Source organism: Oncorhynchus keta, chromosome 12, assembly GCF_023373465.1.
Source record: "Oncorhynchus keta strain PuntledgeMale-10-30-2019 chromosome 12, Oket_V2, whole genome shotgun sequence".
NCBI classification, from domain to species: domain Eukaryota; kingdom Metazoa; phylum Chordata; class Actinopteri; order Salmoniformes; family Salmonidae; genus Oncorhynchus; species Oncorhynchus keta.
Window position 1 is genome coordinate 55550305 of NC_068432.1, and position 19579 is coordinate 55569883.

General features: G+C 44.4%; 1 protein-coding gene across 50 annotated transcripts in view; it reads right to left on the minus strand.

The window, feature by feature from the left end:
* The window catches only part of LOC118376345 (polypyrimidine tract-binding protein 3-like), a 105726-nt gene extending 87954 nt beyond the window's left edge, over positions 1-17772 (minus strand). For all 50 annotated transcript variants that reach the window (XR_008061612.1, XR_008061648.1, XR_008061639.1 and 47 more), the window contains exon 1: positions 17705-17772. Coding sequence is in view for 2 of the 50 variants with exons in the window: in XM_052458719.1 (XP_052314679.1) it covers positions 17705-17729 (25 nt within the window). In the remaining 48 variants the exon portion in view is untranslated. The remainder of the gene's footprint in view (positions 1-17704) is intronic.
* Between the last annotated feature and the right edge of the window lie 1807 nt (positions 17773-19579).

Here is a 19579-nt window from a genome sequence, read left to right on the forward strand (position 1 = left end):
CGACACAAACAACAGAGTTACACATGGAGTAAACAAACATACAATCAATAACACTGTAGAAACATCTATATACAGCAGGTATATAGATACAAATTACAATATAGCAATTGAACACTGTGATAGACTGCATCCAATTAGTTGAATAGAGTGTTGGAGGCTATTTTGTAAATGACATCGCTGAAGTCGAGGATCGGTAGGATAGTCAGTTTTACGAGGGTATGTTTGGCAGCATGAGTGAAGGATGCTTTGTTCTGAAATAGGAAGCCAATTCTAGATTTAATTTTGGATTGGAGATGTTTAATGTCAGTCTGGAAGGAGAGTTTACAGTCTAACCAGATACCGAAGTATTTGTAGTTGTCCACGTATTCTAAGTCAGAACCGTCCAGAGTAGTGATGCTAGACGGGCGGGCAGGTGCAGGCAGCGATCGGTTGAAGAGCATGCATTTGGTTTTACTTGTATTTAAGAGCAGTTGGAGGTCACGGAAGGAGAGTTGTATGGCATTGACGCTCGTCTGGAGGTTAGTTAACACAGCGTCCAAAGAAGGGTCAGAGGTTTACATAATGGTGTCGTCTGTGTAGAGGTGGATCACAGAATCACCAGCAGCAAGAGGGACATCGTTGATATATACAGAGAAATGAGTCGGCCCGAGAATTGAACCCTGTGGAACCACCATAGAGACTGCCAGAGGTCCGGAAAACAGGCCCTCCGTTTTGACACACTGAACTCTATCTGAGAAGTAGTTGGTGAACCAGGCGAGGCAGTCATTTGAGAAACCAAGGCTGTTGAGTCTGCCGATAAGAATGTTGTGATTGACAGAGTTAAAGCCTTAGCTAGGTCGATAAATACGGCTGCACAGTAATGTTTCTTATCGATGGAGGTTATGATATCGTTTAGGACCTTGAGCGTGGCTGAGGTGCACCCATGACTTGCTCTGAAACCAGATTGCATAGTGGAGAAGGTATGGTGGGATTCGAAATGGTCGGTAATCTCTTTGTTGACTTGGCTTTCAAAGACCTTAGAAAGGCAGGGTAAGATAGATATAGGTCTGTAGCAGTTTGGGTCTAGAGTGTCACCCCCTTTGAAGAGGGGGATGACCGAGGCAGCTTTCCAATCTATGGGAATCTCAGACTATACGAAAGAGAGGTTAAACAGGCTAGTAATAGGGGTTGCAACAATTTCGGCAGCTACTTTTAGAAAGAGAGGGTCCAGATTGTCGAACCCGGCTGATTTGTAGGGGTCCCGATTTTGCAGTTCTTTCAGAACATCAGCTGTCTGGATTTGGGAGAAGGAGAAATGGGGAAGGCTTGGGCGAGTTCCTATGGGAGGTACAGGGCAGTTGACCGGGGTAGGGGTAGCCAGGTGGAAAGCATCGCCAGCCGTAGAAAAATGCTTATTGAAATTCTCAATTATGGTGGATTTATCGGTGGTAACAGTGTTGCCTAGCCTCAGAGCAGTGGGCAGCTGGGAGGAGGTCTTCTTATTCTCCATGGACAGTGTCCCAGAACGTTTTTGAGTTTCTGCTACAGGATGCAAATTTCTGTTTGAAAAAGCTAGCCTTAGCTTTCCTAACTGCCTGTATATATTGGTTCCTAACTTCCCTGAAAAGTTGCATATCACAAAGGCTATTCGATGCTCATGCAGTACGCCACAGGATGTTTTTGTGCTGGTCAAGGGCAGTCAGGTCTGGAGTGAACCAAGGACTTTATCTATTCCTATTTGTAATTTTTTTTTAATGGGGCATGCTTATTTAAGATGGTGAGGAAGGCACTTTTAAAGAATAGCCAGGAATCTTCTACTGTCGGGATGAGGTCAATGTCATTCCAGGATACCCCGGCCAGGTCGATTAGAAAGGTCTGCTCGCAGAAGTGTTTTAGGGAGCATTTGACAGAGATGAGGGGTAGTCGTTTGGTCGCAGACCCATTACGGACTCAGGCAATGAGGCAATTGATTGAAAACAGCAAGAGGTGTATTTGGAGGGTGAGTTAGTTAGGACGATATCTATGAGGGTGCCTGTGTTTACGGATTTGGGTTGGTATCTGGTAGGTTCATTGATAAGTTGTGTGAGATTGAGGGCATCAAGCTTAGATTTGTAGGATGGCCGGGGTGTTAAACATGTCCCAGTTTAGGTCACATAACAGCACGAGCTCAGAAGATAGATGGGGGACGACGACGACAATCAATTCACATATGGTTTCGAGGGCACAGCTGGGGGCAGAGGATGGTCTATAGCATGCGGTAGAGGTGAGTAGTTATATATAGTTATAATAGTTCATTTTTAGAAGTAGAAGCTCGAATTGTTTGGGCACAGATCTGGATAGTAAAGACAGAACTCAGACCTGGATAGTAAGACAGAACTCTGCAGGCTATCTCTGCAGTAGATTGCAACACCGCCCCCTTTGGTAGTTCTATCTTGTCGGAAAATGTTATAGTTAGGAATGGAAATTTCAAGGTTTTTGGTGGCCTTCCTAAGCCAGGATTCAGACACGGCTAGGACATCCGGATACCTAACCACTGTGACTGACCCAAACTTAAGGAACGCTTAAGGAAAGCTTTGACTATGTACAGACTCAGTGAGCATAGCCTTACTATTGAGAAAAGCCGCCGTAGGCAGACCTGACTCTCAAGAGAAGACAGGCTATGTGCTCACTGCCCACAAAATGAGGTGGAAACTGAGCTGCACTTCCTAACCTCCTGCCCAATGTATGACCATATTAGAGACACATATTTCCCTCAGATTACACAGATCCACAAAGAATTCGAAAACAAAACCAAGTTTGATAAACTCCCCTTATCTACTGGGTTAAATACCACAGTGTTCCATCACAACAGCAAGATGTGTGACCTGTTGCCACGAGAAAAGAGCAACCAGTGAAGAACAAACACCATTGTAAATACAACCCATATTTATGCTTATCCTTTTGTACATTAACCATTTGTACAATATATATACACTATATATATACATAATATGACATTTGTAATGTCTTTATTGTTTTGAAACTTCTGTATGTGTAATATTTACTGTTCATTTATATTGTTTATTTCACTTCTGTATATTATCTACATCACTTGCTTTGGCAATGTTAACATATGTTTCCCATGCCAATAAAGCCCCTTGAATTGAATTGAATTGAGAGACTAGGGAGAGAGAATAGCGAGAATAGAGAGAGAGATAGACTAGAGAGAGAGAGAGAGAGAGAGAGAGACTAGAGAGAGAATAGAGAGATAGACGAGAGAGAGATAGAGAGAGAGACGAGAGAGAGAGAGATAGAGAGAGACTAGAGAGAGAGAGACTAGAGAGAGAGATAGAGAGAGAGAGAGAATAGAGAGAGAGAGACTAGAGAGAGAGACTAGACAGAGAGATAGAGAGAGATTAGAGAGAGAGAATAGAGAGAGAATAGAGAGAATAGATAGACAGATAGATCGGCGCCGACAGAGATGGCCGCCTCGCTTCGCGTTCCTAGGAAACTATGCAGTTTTTTTTTTTTTACGTGTTATTTCTTACATTAGTACCCCAGGTCATCTTAGGTTTCATTACATACAGTCGAGAAGAACTACTGAATATAAGATCAGCGTCAACTCATCATCAGTACGAAGAATATGTTTTTCGCGACGCGGATCCTGTGTTCTGCCTTACAAACAGGACAACGGAATGGATCGCATGCAGCGACCCAAGGAAACGACTCGAAAAAGAGGGAAAACGAGGCGGTCTTCTGGTCAGACTCCGAAAAAGGGCACACCGTGCACCACTCCCCAGCATTCTTCTTGCCAATGTCCAGTCTCTTGACAACAAGGTTGATGAAATCCGAGCAAGGGTGGCATTCCAGAGGGACATCAGAGACTGCAACGTTCTGTGCTTCACGGAAACATGGCTCACTGGAGAAGACGCTATCCGATGCGGTGCAGCCAACAGGTTTCTCCACGCATCGCGCCGACAGAAACAAACACCTTTCTGGTAAGAAGAGGGACGGGGCGTATGCCTTATGACTAACGAGACATGGTGTGATGAAAGAAACATACAGGAACTCAAATCCTTCTGTTCACCTGATTTAGAATTCCTCACAATCAAATGTAGACCGCATTATCTTCCAAGAGAATTCTCTTCGATTATAATCACAGCCGTATATATCCCCCCAAGCAGACACATCGATGGCTCTGAACGAACTTTATTTAACTCTTTGCAAACTGAAACCATTTATCCGGAGGCTGCATTCATTGTAGCTGGGGATTTTAACAAAGCTAATCTGAAAACAAGACTCCTAAATTTTATCAGCATATCGATTGCGCAACCAGGGGTGGTAAAACCTTGGATCATTGTTACTCTAACTTCCGTGACGCATATAAGGCCCTGCCCCGCCCCCTTCGGAAAAGCTGACCACGACTCCATTTTGTTGATCCCTGCCTACAGACAGAAACTAAAACAAGAGGCTCCCACGCTGAGGTCTGTCCAACGCTGGTCCGACCAATCTGATTCCACACTCCAAGACTGCTTCCATCACGTGGACTGGGATATGTTTCGTATTGCATCAGATAACAACATTGACGAATACTCTGATTCGGTGTGCGAGTTCATTAGAACGTGCATTGAAGATGTCGTTCCCATAGCAACAATTAAAACATTCCCTAACCAGAAACCGTGGATTGATGGCAACATTCGCGTGAAACTGAAAGCGCGAACCACTGCTTTTAATCAGGGCAAGGTGTCTGGTAACATGACCGAATACAAACAGTGCAGCTATTCCCTCCGCAAGGCTGTCAAACAAGCTAAGCGTCAGTACAGAGACAAAGTAGAATCTCAATTCAACGGCTCAGACACAAGAGGCATGTGGCAGGGTCTACTGTCAATCACGGACTACAGGAAGAAATCCAGCCCAGTCACGGACCAGGATGTCTTGCTCCCAGGCAGACTAAATAACTTTTTTGCCCGCTTTGAGGACAATACAGTGCCACTGACACGGCCTGCAACGAAAACATGCGGTCTCTCCTTCACTGCAGGCGAGGTGAGTAAGACATTTAAACGTGTTAACCCTCGCAAGGCTGCAGGCCCAGACGGCATCCCCAGCCGCGCCCTCAGAGCATGCGCAGATCAGCTGGCCGGTGTGTTTACGGACATATTCAATCAATCCCTATACCAGTCTGCTGTTCCCACATGCTTCAAGAGGGCCACCATTGTTCCTGTTCCCAAGAAAGCTAAGGTAACTGAGCTAAACGACTACCGCCCCGTAGCACTCACTTCCGTCATCATGAAGTGCTTTGAGAGACTAGTCAAGGACCATATCACCTCCACCCTACCTGACTCCCTAGACCCACTCCAATTTGCTTACCGCCCAAATAGGTCCACAGACGATGCTATCTCAACCACACTGCACACTACCCTAACCCATCTGGACAAGAGGAATACCTATGTGAGAATGCTGTTCATCGACTACAGCTCGGCATTCAACACCATAGTACCCTCCAAGCTCGTCATCAAGCTCGAGACCCTGGGTCTCGACCCCGCCCTGTGCAACTGGTACTGGACTTCCTGACGGGCTGCCCCCAGGTGGTGAGGGTAGGCAACAACATCTCCTCCCCGTTGATCCTCAACACTGGGGCCCCACAAGGGTGCGTTCTGAGCCCTCTCCTGTACTCCCTGTTCACCCACGACTGCGTGGCCACGCACGCCTCCAACTCAATCATCAAGTTTGCGGACGACACAACAGTGGTAGGCTTGATTACCAACAACGAGGAGACGGCCTACAGGGAGGAGGTGAGGGCCCTCGGAGTGTGGTGTCAGGAAAATAACCTCACACTCAACGTCAACAAAACTAAGGAGATGATTGTGGACTTCAGGAAACAGCAGAGGGAACACCCCCCTATCCACATCGATGGAACAGTAGTGGAGAGGGTAACAAGTTTTAATTTCCTCGGCATACACATCACAGACAAACTGAATTGGTCCACTCACACAGACAGCATCGTGAAGAAGGCGCAGCAGCGCCTCTTCAACCTCAGGAGGCTGAAGAAATTCACCAAAAGCACTCACAAACTTCTACAGATGCACAATCGAGAGCATCCTGGTGGGCTGTATCACCGCCTGGTATGGCAACTGCTCCGCCCTCAACCGTAAGGCTCTCCAGAGGGTAGTGAGGTCTGCACAACGCATCACCGGGGCAAACTACCTGCCCTCCAGGACACCTACACCACCCGATGTTACAGGAAGGCCATAAAGATCATCAAGGACATCAACCACCCGAGCCACTGCCTGTTCACCCCGCTATCATCCAGAAGGCGAGGTCAGTACAGGTGCATCAAAGCTGGGACCGAGAGACTGAAAAACAGCTTCTATCTCAAGGCCATCAGACTGTTAAACAGCCACCACTGACATTGAGTGGCTGCCAACACACTGACACTGACTCAACTCCAGCCACTTTAATAATGGGAATTGATGGGAAATTATGTAAATATATCACTAGCCACTTTAAACAATGCTACCTTATATAATGTTACTTACCCTACATTATTCATCTCATATGCATACGTATATACTGTACTCTATATCATCGACTGCATCCTTATGTAATACATGTATCACTAGCCACTTTAACTATGCCACTTTGTTTACATACTCATCTCATATGTATATACTGTACTCGATACCATCTACTGTATCTTGCCTATGCTGCTCTGTACCATCACTCATTCATATATCCTTATGTACATATTCTTTATCCCCTTACACTGTGTATAAGACAGTAGTTTTGGAATTGTTAGTTAGATTACTTGTTGGTTATTACTGCATTGTCGGAACTAGAAGCACAAGCATTTCGCTACACTCGCATTAACATCTGCTAACCATGTGTATGTGACAAATACAATTTGATTTGATTTAGACTAGAGAGAGAGAGACTAGAGAGAGAGACAGAGAGAGAGAGAATAGAGAGAGAGATAGACTAGAGAGAGATAGAGAGAGAGAGACTAGAGAGAGAGATAGAGAGAGATGAGAGAGAGAGACTAGAGAGAGAATAGAGATAATAGAGAGAGATAGACTAGAGATAGACTAGAGAGAGAGCTAGAGAGAGAGAGACTAGAGAGAGAGAGAGACTAGAGAGAGAGAGAGATTAGAGAGAGACTAGAGAGAGAGAGAGAGAGACTAGAGAAACTTAATTAATAGAATAGAGAGAGAGACTAGAGAGAGAGAGACTAGAGAGAGAGACTAGAGATACTTAATTAATAGAATAGAGAGAGAGACTAGAGAGAGAGAGAGAGAGAGACTAGAGAGAGACGAGAGAGAGAGACATAATTAATATAATAGAGAGACGAGAGAGAGACTAGAGAGAGAGAGACGAGAGAGAGAGACTAGAGAGAGAGACTAGAGAGAGAGAGAGAGACTAGAGAGAGAGAGACTAGAGAGAGAGAGACTAGAGAGAGAGAGAGACTTAGTTAATATAATAGAGAGACGAGAGAGAGAGAGACGAGAGAGAGAGACTAGAGAGAGAGAGACTAGAGAGAGAGAGACTAGAGAGAGAGACGAGAGACAGAGACGAGAGAGAGAGAGAGATTAGAGAGAGAGAGAGAGAGAGAGAGACTGGAGAGAGAGAGAGAGACTAGAGAGACTTAATTAATATAATAGAGAGACTAGAGAGAGAGACTTAATTAATATAATAGAGAGACTAGAGAGAGACTAGACACTCGAGGAGAGAGAGACTAGAGAGAGACTAGAGAGAGAGACTAGACACTCGAGGGAGAGAGAGAGAGAGACTAGAGAGAGAGACTTAATTAATATAATAGAGAGACTAGAGAGAGAGAGAGACTAGAGAGAGAGACTAGAGAGAGAGAGAGAGACTTAATTAATATAATAGAGAGATTAGAGAGAGAGACTAGAGAGAGAGACTAGAGAGAGAGAGAGACTAGAGAGAGAGACTAGAGAGAGACTAGAGAGAGACTTAATTAATATAATAGAGAGATTAGAGAGAGAGAGACTAGAGGGAGAGAGAGAGACTAGAGAGAGAGACTAGAGAGAGAGACAGAGAGAGAGAGAGAGAGAGAGAGAGAGAGAGAGAGAGAGAGAGAGAGAGACTAGAGAGAGATAAAGAGAGACTAGAGAGAGATAGAGAGAGACTAGAGAGAGAGAGACTTAAATAATAGAATAGAGAGAGAGAGAGAGAGAGAGAGACTAGTGAGAGAGAGATACTAGAGAGAGAGAGAGACTAGAGAGAGACTAGAGAGAGAGAGACTTAATTAATATAATAGAGAGAGAGAGAGACTAGAGAGACTAGAGAGAGATTAGAGAGAGAGAGACTAGAGAGAGACTTAATTAATAGAATAGAGAGAGAGAGAGACTAGAGAGAGAGAGAGATTAGAGAGAGAGACTAGAGAGAGAGAGAGACGAGAGAGAGAGACTAGAGAAACTTAATTAATAGAATAGAGAGAGAGACTAGAGAGAGAGAGACTAGAGAGAGAGAGACGAGAGAGAGAGACTAGAGAGATACTTAATTAATAGAATAGAGAGAGAGACTAGAGAGAGAGAGAGAGAGACTAGAGAGAGACGAGAGAGAGAGACATAATTAATATAATAGAGAGACGAGAGAGAGACTAGAGAGAGAGACGAGAGAGAGAGACTAGAGAGAGAGAGAGACTAGAGAGAGAGAGAGACTAGAGAGAGAGAGACTAGAGAGAGAGAGAGACTTAGTTAATATAATAGAGAGACGAGAGAGAGAGAGACGAGAGAGAGAGACTAGAGAGAGAGAGACTAGAGAGAGAGACGAGAGACAGAGACGAGAGAGAGAGAGAGATTAGAGAGAGAGTGAGAGAGAGAGACTGGAGAGAGAGAGAGAGACTAGAGAGAGACTTAATTAATATAATAGAGAGACTAGAGAGAGAGAGACTTAATTAATATAATAGAGAGACTAGAGAGAGACTAGACACTCGAGGGAGAGAGACTAGAGAGAGAGACTAGAGAGAGAGACTAGACACTCGAGGGAGAGAGACTAGAGAGAGAGACTTAATTAATATAATAGAGAGACTAGAGAGAGAGAGAGACTAGAGAGAGAGACTAGAGAGAGAGAGAGAGAGACTTAATTAATATAATAGAGAGATTAGAGAGAGAGAGACTAGAGAGAGAGACTAGAGAGAGAGAGACTAGAGAGAGAGACTAGAGAGAGAGAGACTAGAGAGAGACTTAATTAATATAATAGAGAGATTAGAGAGAGAGAGACTAGAGGGAGAGAGACAGAGAGAGAGAGAGAGAGAGAGAGAGAGAGAGAGAGAGAGAGAGAGAGAGAGAGACTAGAGAGAGATACTAGAGAGAGATACTAGAGAGAGATACTAGAGAGAGATACTAGAGAGAGAGAGACTAGAGAGAGACTTAATTAATATAATAGAGAGATTAGAGAGAGAGAGACTAGAGAGAGAGAGATACTAGAGAGAGAGAGAGAGACTAGAGAGAGATACTAGAGAGAGAGAGAGACTAGAGAGAGACTTAATTAATATAATAGAGATTAGAGAGAGAGAGACTAGAAAGAGAGAGACTAGAGAGAGACTAGAGAGAGATACTAGAGAGAGAGAGAGACTAGAGAGAGACTTAATTAATATAATAGAGATATTAGAGAGAGAGAGACTAGAGAGAGAGAGACTCGAGAGAGAGAGACTTAATTAATATAATAGAGAGACTAGAGAGAGAGAGAGACTAGAGAGAGAGACTAGAGAGAGAGATACTGGAGAGAGACTTAATTAATATAATAGAGAGATTAGAGAGAGAGAGAGAGACTAGAGAGAGAGACTGGAGAGAGACTTAATTAATATAATAGAGAGATTAGAGAGAGAGAGAGACTAGAGAGAGAGAGACTAGAGAGAGAGACTAGAGAGAGAGAGACTCGAGAGAGAGAGACTAGAGAGAGAGAGACTTAATTAATATAATAGAGAGACTAGAGAGAGAGAGAGACTAGAGAGAGAGACTAGAGAGAGAGACTAGAGAGAGAGATACTGGAGAGAGACTTAATTAATATAATAGAGAGATTAGAGAGAGAGAGAGACTAGTGAGAGAGACTAGAGAGAGAGACTAGAGAGAGACTTAATTAATATAATAGAGAGATTAGAGAGAGAGAGACTAGAGAGAGAGACTAGAGAGAGATACTAGAGAGAGAGAGAGACGAGAGAGAGAGAGGTACTAGAGAGAGAGACTAGAGAGAGACTTAATTAATATAATAGAGAGATTAGAGAGAGAGAGACTAGAGAGAGATACTAGAGAGAGAGAGAGACTAGAGAGAGAGAGACTAGAGAGAGAGAGAGAGAGACTAGAGAGAGATACTAGAGAGAGAGAGACTAGAGAGAGACTTAATTAATATAATAGAGAGATTAGAGAGAGAGAGACTAGAGAGAGATACTAGAGAGAGAGAGAGACTAGAGAGAGACTTAATTAATATAATAGAGAGATTAGAGAGAGAGACTAGAGAGAGAGAGAGAGACTAGAGAGAGAAAGAGACAAGAGAGAGAGAGAGACTAGAGAGAGACTTAATTAATATAATAGAGAGATTAGAGAGAGAGAGACTAGAGAGAGAGAGAGAGAGACTAGAGAGAGAAAGAGACAAGAGAGAGAGAGAGACTAGAGAGAGAGAGAGACTGCGCAACAGGCCCAACCCCCATCCTGCAACCTAAGAGGTATGTATCAGATGCTCAACATGCTCTGCTCAAACCTACTGTCCGGGCCTGAACCACCCAAAAACAACACTAGACACTATGGAACACAAAGCTTTAATATCTCATCCTGGAATATACAAGGTCAGAGGTCATCTGCCTTTGGCCTAAAGAGCAGGAACCCAGACTTCATCAAAGAAATCGGTAATACAGACATTGTCATCCTACAAGAAACCTGGTATGGAGGAGATGGACCCACTGGTTGCCCTCTAGGTTACAGAGAGCTGGTAGTCCCATCCACCACACTACCAGGTGGGTGGTATAGAGGAGATGGACCCACTGGTTGTCCTCTAGGTTACAGAGAGCTGGTAGTCCCATCCACCACACTACCAGGTGGGTGGTATAGAGGAGATGGACCCACTGGTTGTCCTCTAGGTTACAGAGAGCTGGTAGTCCCATCCACCACACTACCAGGTGGGTGGTATAGAGGAGATGGACCCACTGGTTGTCCTCTAGGTTACAGAGAGTTGGTAGTCCCATCCACCACACTACCAGGTGGGTGGTATAGAGGAGATGGACCCACTGATTGTCCTCTAGGTTACAGAGAGCTGGTAGTCCCATCCACCACACTACCAGGTGGGTGGTATAGAGGAGATGGACCCACTGGTTGTCCTCTAGGTTACAGAGAGCTGGTAGTCCCATCCACCACACTACCAGGTGGGTGGTATAGAGGAGATGGACCCACTGGTTGTCCTCTAGGTTACAGAGAGCTGGTAGTCCCATCCACCACACTACCAGGTGGGTGGTATAGAGGAGATGGACCCACTGGTTGTCCTCTAGGTTACAGAAAGCTGGTAGTCCCATCCACCACACTACCAGGTATGAAACAGGGAAGAGACTCAGGGGGTATGCTAATTTACTATAGAGCAGACCAACTCAGTCTATTAAATTAATCAAAACAGGAACATTTTTACATCTGTCTAGAAATTAATAAGGAAATGGTCTCAACAGAGAAAAATGTCCTCCTGTGTGCTACCTATATCCCCCCACTAGAATCCCCATACTTTAATGAAGACAGCTTCTCCATCCTGGAGGGGGAAATCAATCATTTCCAGGCCCAGGGACATGTACTAGTCTGGGGTGACTTAAATGCCAGAACCGGACAAGAAACTGACACCCTCAGCACACAGGGGGACAAACACCTGCCTGCAGGTGACAGCATTCCCTCCCCAATATGCCCCCCTTGACACAACTATGACAACATAACCAACAAAACCAGGTCACAACTCCTGCAGCTCTGTTGCATGCTGGGTATGTACATAGTCAATGGTAGGGTTCCTATGGTAGGTACACCTATAGCTCTGTCACAGGCTGGGTCTGTACATAGTTAATGGTAGGGTTCCTATGGTAGGTACACCTATAGCTCTGTCACACGCTGGGTCTGTACATAGTCAATGGTAGGGTTCCTATGGTAGGTACACCTATAGCTCTGTCACACGCTGGGTCTGTACATAGTCAATGGTAGGGTTCCTATGGTAGGTACACCTATAGCTCTGTCACACGCTGGGTCTGTACATAGTCAATGGTAGGGTTCCTATGGTAGGTACACCTATAGCTCTGTCACACGCTGGGTCTGTACATAGTCAATGGTAGGGTTCCTATGGTAGGTACACCTATAGCTCTGTCACACGCTGGGTCTGTACATAGTCAATGGTAGGGTTCCTATGGTAGGTACACCTATAGCTCTGTCACACGCTGGGTCTGTACATAGTCAATGGTAGGGTTCCTATGGTAGGTACACCTATAGCTCTGTCGCACGCTGGGTCTGTACATAGTTAATGGTAGGCTTTGAGGGGACTCCTACGGTAGGTACACCTATAGCTCTGTCACACGCTGGGTCTGTACATAGTCAATGGTAGGCTTTGAGGGGACTCCTATGGTAGGTACACCTATAGCTCATCTCTTGGCTGTAGTACTGTAGACTACTTTATCACTGACCTCAACCCAGAGTCTCTCAGAGTGTTCACAGTCAGCCCACTGACCTCAACCCAGAGTCCCTCAGAGAGTTCAGCCCACTGACCTCAACCCAGAGTCTCTCAGAGCGTTCAGTCAGCCCACTGACCTCAACCCAGAGTCTCTCAGAGAGTTCACAGTCAGCCCACTGACCTCAACCCAGAGTCTCTCAGAGAGTTCACAGTCAGCCCACTGACCTCAACCCAGAGTCTCTCAGAGCCTTCACAGTCAGCCCACTGACCTCAACCCAGAGTCTCTCAGAGCCTTCACAGTCAGCCCACTGACCTCAACCCAGAGTCTCTCAGAGCCTTCACAGTCAGCCCACTGACCTCAACCCAGAGTCTCTCAGAGAGTTCACAGTCAGTCCACTGACCTCAACCCAGAGTCTCTCAGAGAGTTCACAGTCAGCCCACTGACCTCAACCCAGAGTCTCTCAGAGAGTTCACAGTCAGTCACACCCCTATCAGGCCACAGTTAACAGTCAGCCCACTGACACCCCTATCAGGCCACAGTTAACAGTCAGCCCACTGACACCCCTATCAGGCCACAGTTAACAGTCAGCCCACTGACACCCCTATCAGATCAAAGCAAAATCACAGTCTACTTGAACAGAGCAGAACTCAATCATGAGGCATCAAAGCCGAAGGATCTGAATAATATTAAGAAATGCTGTAGATGTTAGGAAAGTAGAGTGGAAATCTACCCAAACAACTTCCTGGACAAAACGTTCCACTGTAAAATAGTGAAGGTGTAAACTTGGCAGTAGTAAACCTAAACAGTACATTTGACCTCTCAGCTTCCCTATCAAATCTAAAAATATCAAATAGAAAACTGAAGAAAATGAACAACAATGACGAATGATTTGATGAAGAACGTAAAACACGGAACCCAAACCGGCTGCATGCGCCCCCCACACACCAAATGCGATCACGACACGCAGGTTAAAATATTAAAACAAACTCTGAACATTAATTTGGGGACAGGTCGAAAAGCATTAAACATGTATGGCAGTTTAGCTAGTTAGCGTGCACTTGCTAGCTAACGTTAATTTGTCCTATTTAGTTAGCTTGCACTTGCTAGCTAACGTTAATTTGTCCTATTTAGTTTGCTTGCACTTGCTAGCTAACGTTAATTTGTCCTATTTAGTTAGCTTGCTGTTGCTAGCTAACGTTAATTTGTCCTATTTAGTTAGCTTGCTGTTGCTAGCTAACGTTAATTTGTCCTATTTAGTTAGCTTGCACTTGCTAGCTAACGTTAATTTGTCCTATTTAGTTAACTTGCACTTGCTAGCTAAAGTTAATTTGTTCTATTTAGTTAGCTTGCACTTGCTAGCTAACGTTAATTTGTCCTATTTCGTTAGCTTACTGTTGCTAGCTAACGTTAATTTGTCCTATTTAGTTAGCTTGCTGTTGCTAGCTAACGTTAATTTGTCCTATTTAGTTAGCTTGCTGTTGCTAGCTAATGTGTCCTATTTAGTTAGCTTGCTGTTGCTAGCTAATTTGTCCTGGGATATAAACATTGAGTTGTTATTTTACCTGAAATGCACAAGGTCCTCTACTACGACAATTAATCCACACATAAAACGGCCAACCGAATTGTTTCTAGTCAACTCTCCTCCTTCCAGGCTTTTTCATCGTTTAACTTATATGGTGATCGCATCTAAACTTTCATTGTATTACCACGACTACCGGCAAAACAGTTCGTCTTTACCCACTTTGGGTACCTGCTTCTATAAACCAATGAGGAGATGGGAGAGGCAGAACTTGCAGCGCGATCTGCGTCAGGAATAGAAAGGAGTTCTATTGTAGCCCTTGGCAACGCAGAGCAGTGTGGATGCAATAATTGAATAACATGGATTTCTACATTTATTTTGCGACGATCGCGCACACGACGTGTCCGGTCTGTAAGAAAGAAATTGAGAAACCTGTCCAACCAAAAACATAGAGACCCAGAAAACCTGAGTCTACCCCTTTACTATGGTGAATCACTAAAACGATACAGAAATACACTACGGAAAAAGAAGGAATAGCACGTCAGAAATCAGCTCAATGTAATTGAAGAATCCATAGACTCTAACCACTTCTGGGAAAATTGGAAAACACTAAACAAACGAATAATTATCTATCCAAAATGGAGATGTGTGGATAAACCACTTCACTAATCTTTTTGGCTCTACAACACAGAACAAACAGCAAAAACATATACATGATCAAATACAACTCTTAGAATCAACGATTAAAGACAACCAGAACCCACTGGATTCCAGAACCCACTGGATTCCAGAACAAACTGGATTCCAGAACCCCCTGGATTATCCAATTACATTGAATGAACTACAGTCAGCCAGTCAGTCAGTCAGTCAGTCAGTCAGTCAGTCAGGGGACCAGACTCATATAAAGTCAGTCAGGGGACCAGACTCATATACAGTCAGTCAGCCAGTCAGTCAGTCAGTCAGGAGACCAGACTCATATACAGTCAGTCAGTCAGGGGACCAGACTCATATACAGTCAGTAAGTCAGTCAGTCAGTCAGTCAGTCAGTCAGTCAGGGGACCAGAATGATATACAGTCAGTCAGTCAGGGGACCAGACTCATATACAGTCAGTCAGTAAGTCAGTCAGGGAACCGGAATGATTTACAGTCAGTCAGTCAGTCAGTCAGTCAGGAAACCAGACTGATATTCAGTCAGTCAGTCAGTCAGTTAGCCAGACTGATATTCAGTCAGTCACTCAGTCAGTCAGTTAGCCAGACTGATATTCAGTCAGTCAGTCAGTCAGTCGACCAGACTGATTTATAATCAGTCAGGCTGTGTATAGACTGGCTCCTAACCTGTCTGTGTATAGACTGGCTCCTAACCTGTCTGTGTATAGACTGGCTCCTAACCTGTCTGTGTATAGACTGGCTCCTAACCTGTATGTGTATAGACTGGCTCCTAACCTGTCTGTGTATAGACTGGTCAACAGTGCCACCATGCAAATGATAAGCAAACAGTCTGAACTCACTAACTCACACAGCAAACAGTCTCAACTCACACAGCAAACAGTCTCAACTCACTAACTCACACAGCAAACAGTCTGAACTCACTAACTCACACAGCAAACAGTCTGAACTCACTAACTCACACAGCAAACAGTCTGAACTCACTAACTCACACAGCAAACAGTCTGAACTCACACAGCAAACAGTCTCAACTCAGAACTCTCCACAGCAAACAGTCTGAACTCACACAGCAAACAGTCTCAACTCACTAACTCTGTGTACAGCAAACAGTCTGAACTCACTAACTCACACAGCAAACAGTCTGAACTCACTAACTACTCACACAGCAAACAGTCTCAACTCACACAGCAAACAGTCTGAACTCACTAACTCACACAGCAAACAGTCTGAACTCACACAGCAAACAGTCTCAACTCACTAACTCACACAGCAAACAGTCTGAACTCACTCTCAACTCACTCAGCAAACAGTCTGAACTCACTAACTCACACAGCAAACAGTCTGAACTCACTAACTCACACAGCAAACAGTCTGGCTCACTAACTCACACAGCAAACAGTCTGAACTCACTAACTCACACAGCAAACAGTCTGAACTCACAGCAAACAGTCTCAACTCACAAACAGTCTGTGTCACAGCAAACAGTCTGAACTCACTAACAAACAGTCTGTGTCACTAACTCACACAGCAAACAGTCTCAACTCACACAGCAAACAGTCTCAACTCACTAACTCACAGCAAACAGTCTGAACTCACAGTCTCAACTCACTAACTCACAGCAAACAGTCTCAAACAGTCTGAACTCTCAACTCACACAGCAAACAGTCTGAACTCACACAGCAAACAGTCTGAACTAACTCACACAGCAAACAGTCTCAACTCACACAGCAAACAGTCTCAACTCACTAACTCACACAGCAAACAGTCTGAACTCACTAACTCACACAGCAAACAGTCTGAACTCACTAACTCACACAGCAAACAGTCACTCACACAGCAAACAGTCTGTCACTAACTCACACAGCAAACAGTCTCAACTCACACAGCAAACAGTCTCAACTCACTAACTCACACAGCAAACAGTCTGAACTCACTAACACAAACAGTCTGAACTCACTAACTCACACAGCAAACAGTCTCAACTCACACAGCAAACAGTCTCTCAACTCACTCTGGCTCACTACAGCAAACAGTCTGAACTCACTAACTCACACAGCAAACAGTCTGAACTCACACAGCAACAGTCTGCACTCACAGCTCAACAGCAGTCTGAACTCACTAACAGTCTGAACTCACAGCAAACAGTCTCAACTCACACAGCAAACAGTCTCAACTCACTAACTCACACAGCAAACAGTCTGAACTCACTAACTCACACAGCAAACAGTCTGAACTCACTAACTCACACAGCAAACAGTCTGAACTCACTAACTCACACAGCAAACAGTCTGAACTCACACAGCAAACAGTCTCAACTCACTAACTCACACAGCAAACAGTCTGAACTCACACAGCAAACAGTCTCAACTCACTAACTCACACAGCAAACAGTCTGAACTCACTAACTCACACAGCAAACAGTCTGAACTCACTAACTCACACAGCAAACAGTCTGAACTCACACAGCAAACAGTCTGAACTCACTAACTCACACAGCAAACAGTCTGAACTCACTAACTCACACAGCAAACAGTCTGAACTCACTAACTCACACAGCAAACAGTCTGAACTCACACAGCAAACAGTCTCAACTCACTAACTCACACAGCAAACAGTCTCAACTCACACAGCAAACAGTCTGAACTCACTAACTCACACAGCAAACAGTCTGAACTCACTAACTCACACAGCAAACAGTCTGAACTCACTAACTCACACAGCAAACAGTCTGAACAGAGAGAGTCACTGACAGAGAGAGTCTAGTCTGACAGAGAGAGTCCTAGGACAGAGAGAGAGGACAGAGAAGAGTCCTAGAGTCTGACAGAGAGAGTCTAGTCTGACAGAGAGGAGTGAGGACAGAGAGAGTGAGGTCTGTCCTGGGGTCTGACAGAGAGTTCCTATAGGACATAAAGACATACCTGTGGATGGAGTAGAAGTGCTCATGGTAGTATGGCAGAGGACAGCAGAAGAAAGAGGCTTCTCAGATCCCTGCTGACAGACAAGACATGTTAGGTTACTGTTACTCCCTGCTGACAGCAATGAACTCACTAACTCACACAGCAAACAGTCTGAACTCACTAACTCACACAGCAAACAGTCTGAACTCACTAACTCACACAGCAAACAGTCTGAACTCACAACTCACACAGCAAACAGTCTGAACTCACTAACTCACACAGCAAACAGTCTGAACTCACTAACTCACACAGCAAACAGTCTGTACTCACTAACTCACACAGCAAACAGTCTGAACTCACTAACTCACACAGCAAACAGTCTGAACTCACACAGCAAACAGTCTGTACTCACTAACTCACACAGCAAACAGTCTCAACTCACTAACTCACACAGCAAACAGTCTGAACTCACTAACTCACACAGCAAACAGTCTCAACTCACACAGCAAACAGTCTCAACTCAGTAACTCACACAGCAAACAGTCTCAACTCACTACCTCACACAGCAAACAGTCTCAACTCACTAACTCACACAGCAAACAGTCAGAAGTCTTAGAGGTCTGACAGAGAGAGTCCTAGAGGTCTGACAGAGAGAGTCCTAGAGGTCTAACAGAGAGAGTCCTAGAGGACAGAGAGGGTCCTAGAGGTCTGACAGAGAGAGTCCTAGAGGTCTGACAGAGAGAGTCCTAGAGGTCTGACAGAGAGAGTCCTAGAGGTCTGACAGAGAGAGTCCTAGAGGTCTGACAGAGAGAGTCCTAGAGGTCTGACAGAGAGAGTCCTAGAGGACAGAGAGAGTCCTAGAGGTCTGACAGAGAGAGTCCTAGAGGTCTGACAGAGAGAGTCCTAGAGGACAGAGAGAGTCCTAGAGGTCTGACAGAGAGAGTCCTAGAGGTCTACACAGAGAGAGTCCTAGAGGTCTGACAGAGAGAGTCCTAGAGGTCTGACAGAGTTGTCCTATTTCATTCCCCTCGGACAGAGAGAGTCCTAGAGGACATACCTGTGGATGGAGTCCTAGGGTCTAGGGCACAGGTGACAGCAGAAGAAAGAGGACAGCTTCCTAGATCCCTTCATTGCTGACTAAGACAGAGAGTTAGTCTCCTGTTACTAGAGGTCTGACAGATTGAGGACTCCTAGTATTGGGAGAGACTGACAGACTAATAGTAGGTCCTAGAGGTCTGACAGACCCTAATATTTCTCCCCTTGTATCCTTGTAGAGTCCTAGAGGTCTGCTAGGTCTGACAGAGTCTAGAGTCCAATTATAGTAAATAGGTCTGACAGTATAGAGAGTCCTAATAGTATAGAGACTGACAAACTAATAGTATAGAGACTGACAGACGAATAGTATAGAGACTGACAGACTAATAGTATAGAAACTGATGGACTAGAGACTGATGGACTAATAGTATAGAGACTGATGAACTAGAGACTGATGAACTAATAGTATAGAGACTGATGGACTAATAGTATAGAGACTGATGAACTAATAGTATAGAGACTGATGGACTAGAGACTGATGGACTAATAGTATAGAGACTGATGTAATAGTATAGAGACTGATGGACTAATAGTATAGAGACTGATGGTCTAGAGACTGGTGAACTAATAGTATAGAGACTGATGTAATAGTATAGAGACTGATGGACTAATAGTATAGAGACTGATGGTCTAGAGACTGGTGAACTAATAGTATAGAGACTGATGAACTAATCGTATAGAGACTGATGGACTAATCGTATAGAGACTGATGAACTAATAGTATAGAGACTGATGGACTAGAGACTGATGAACTAATAGTATAGAGACTGATGGACTAATAGTATAGAGACTGATGGACTA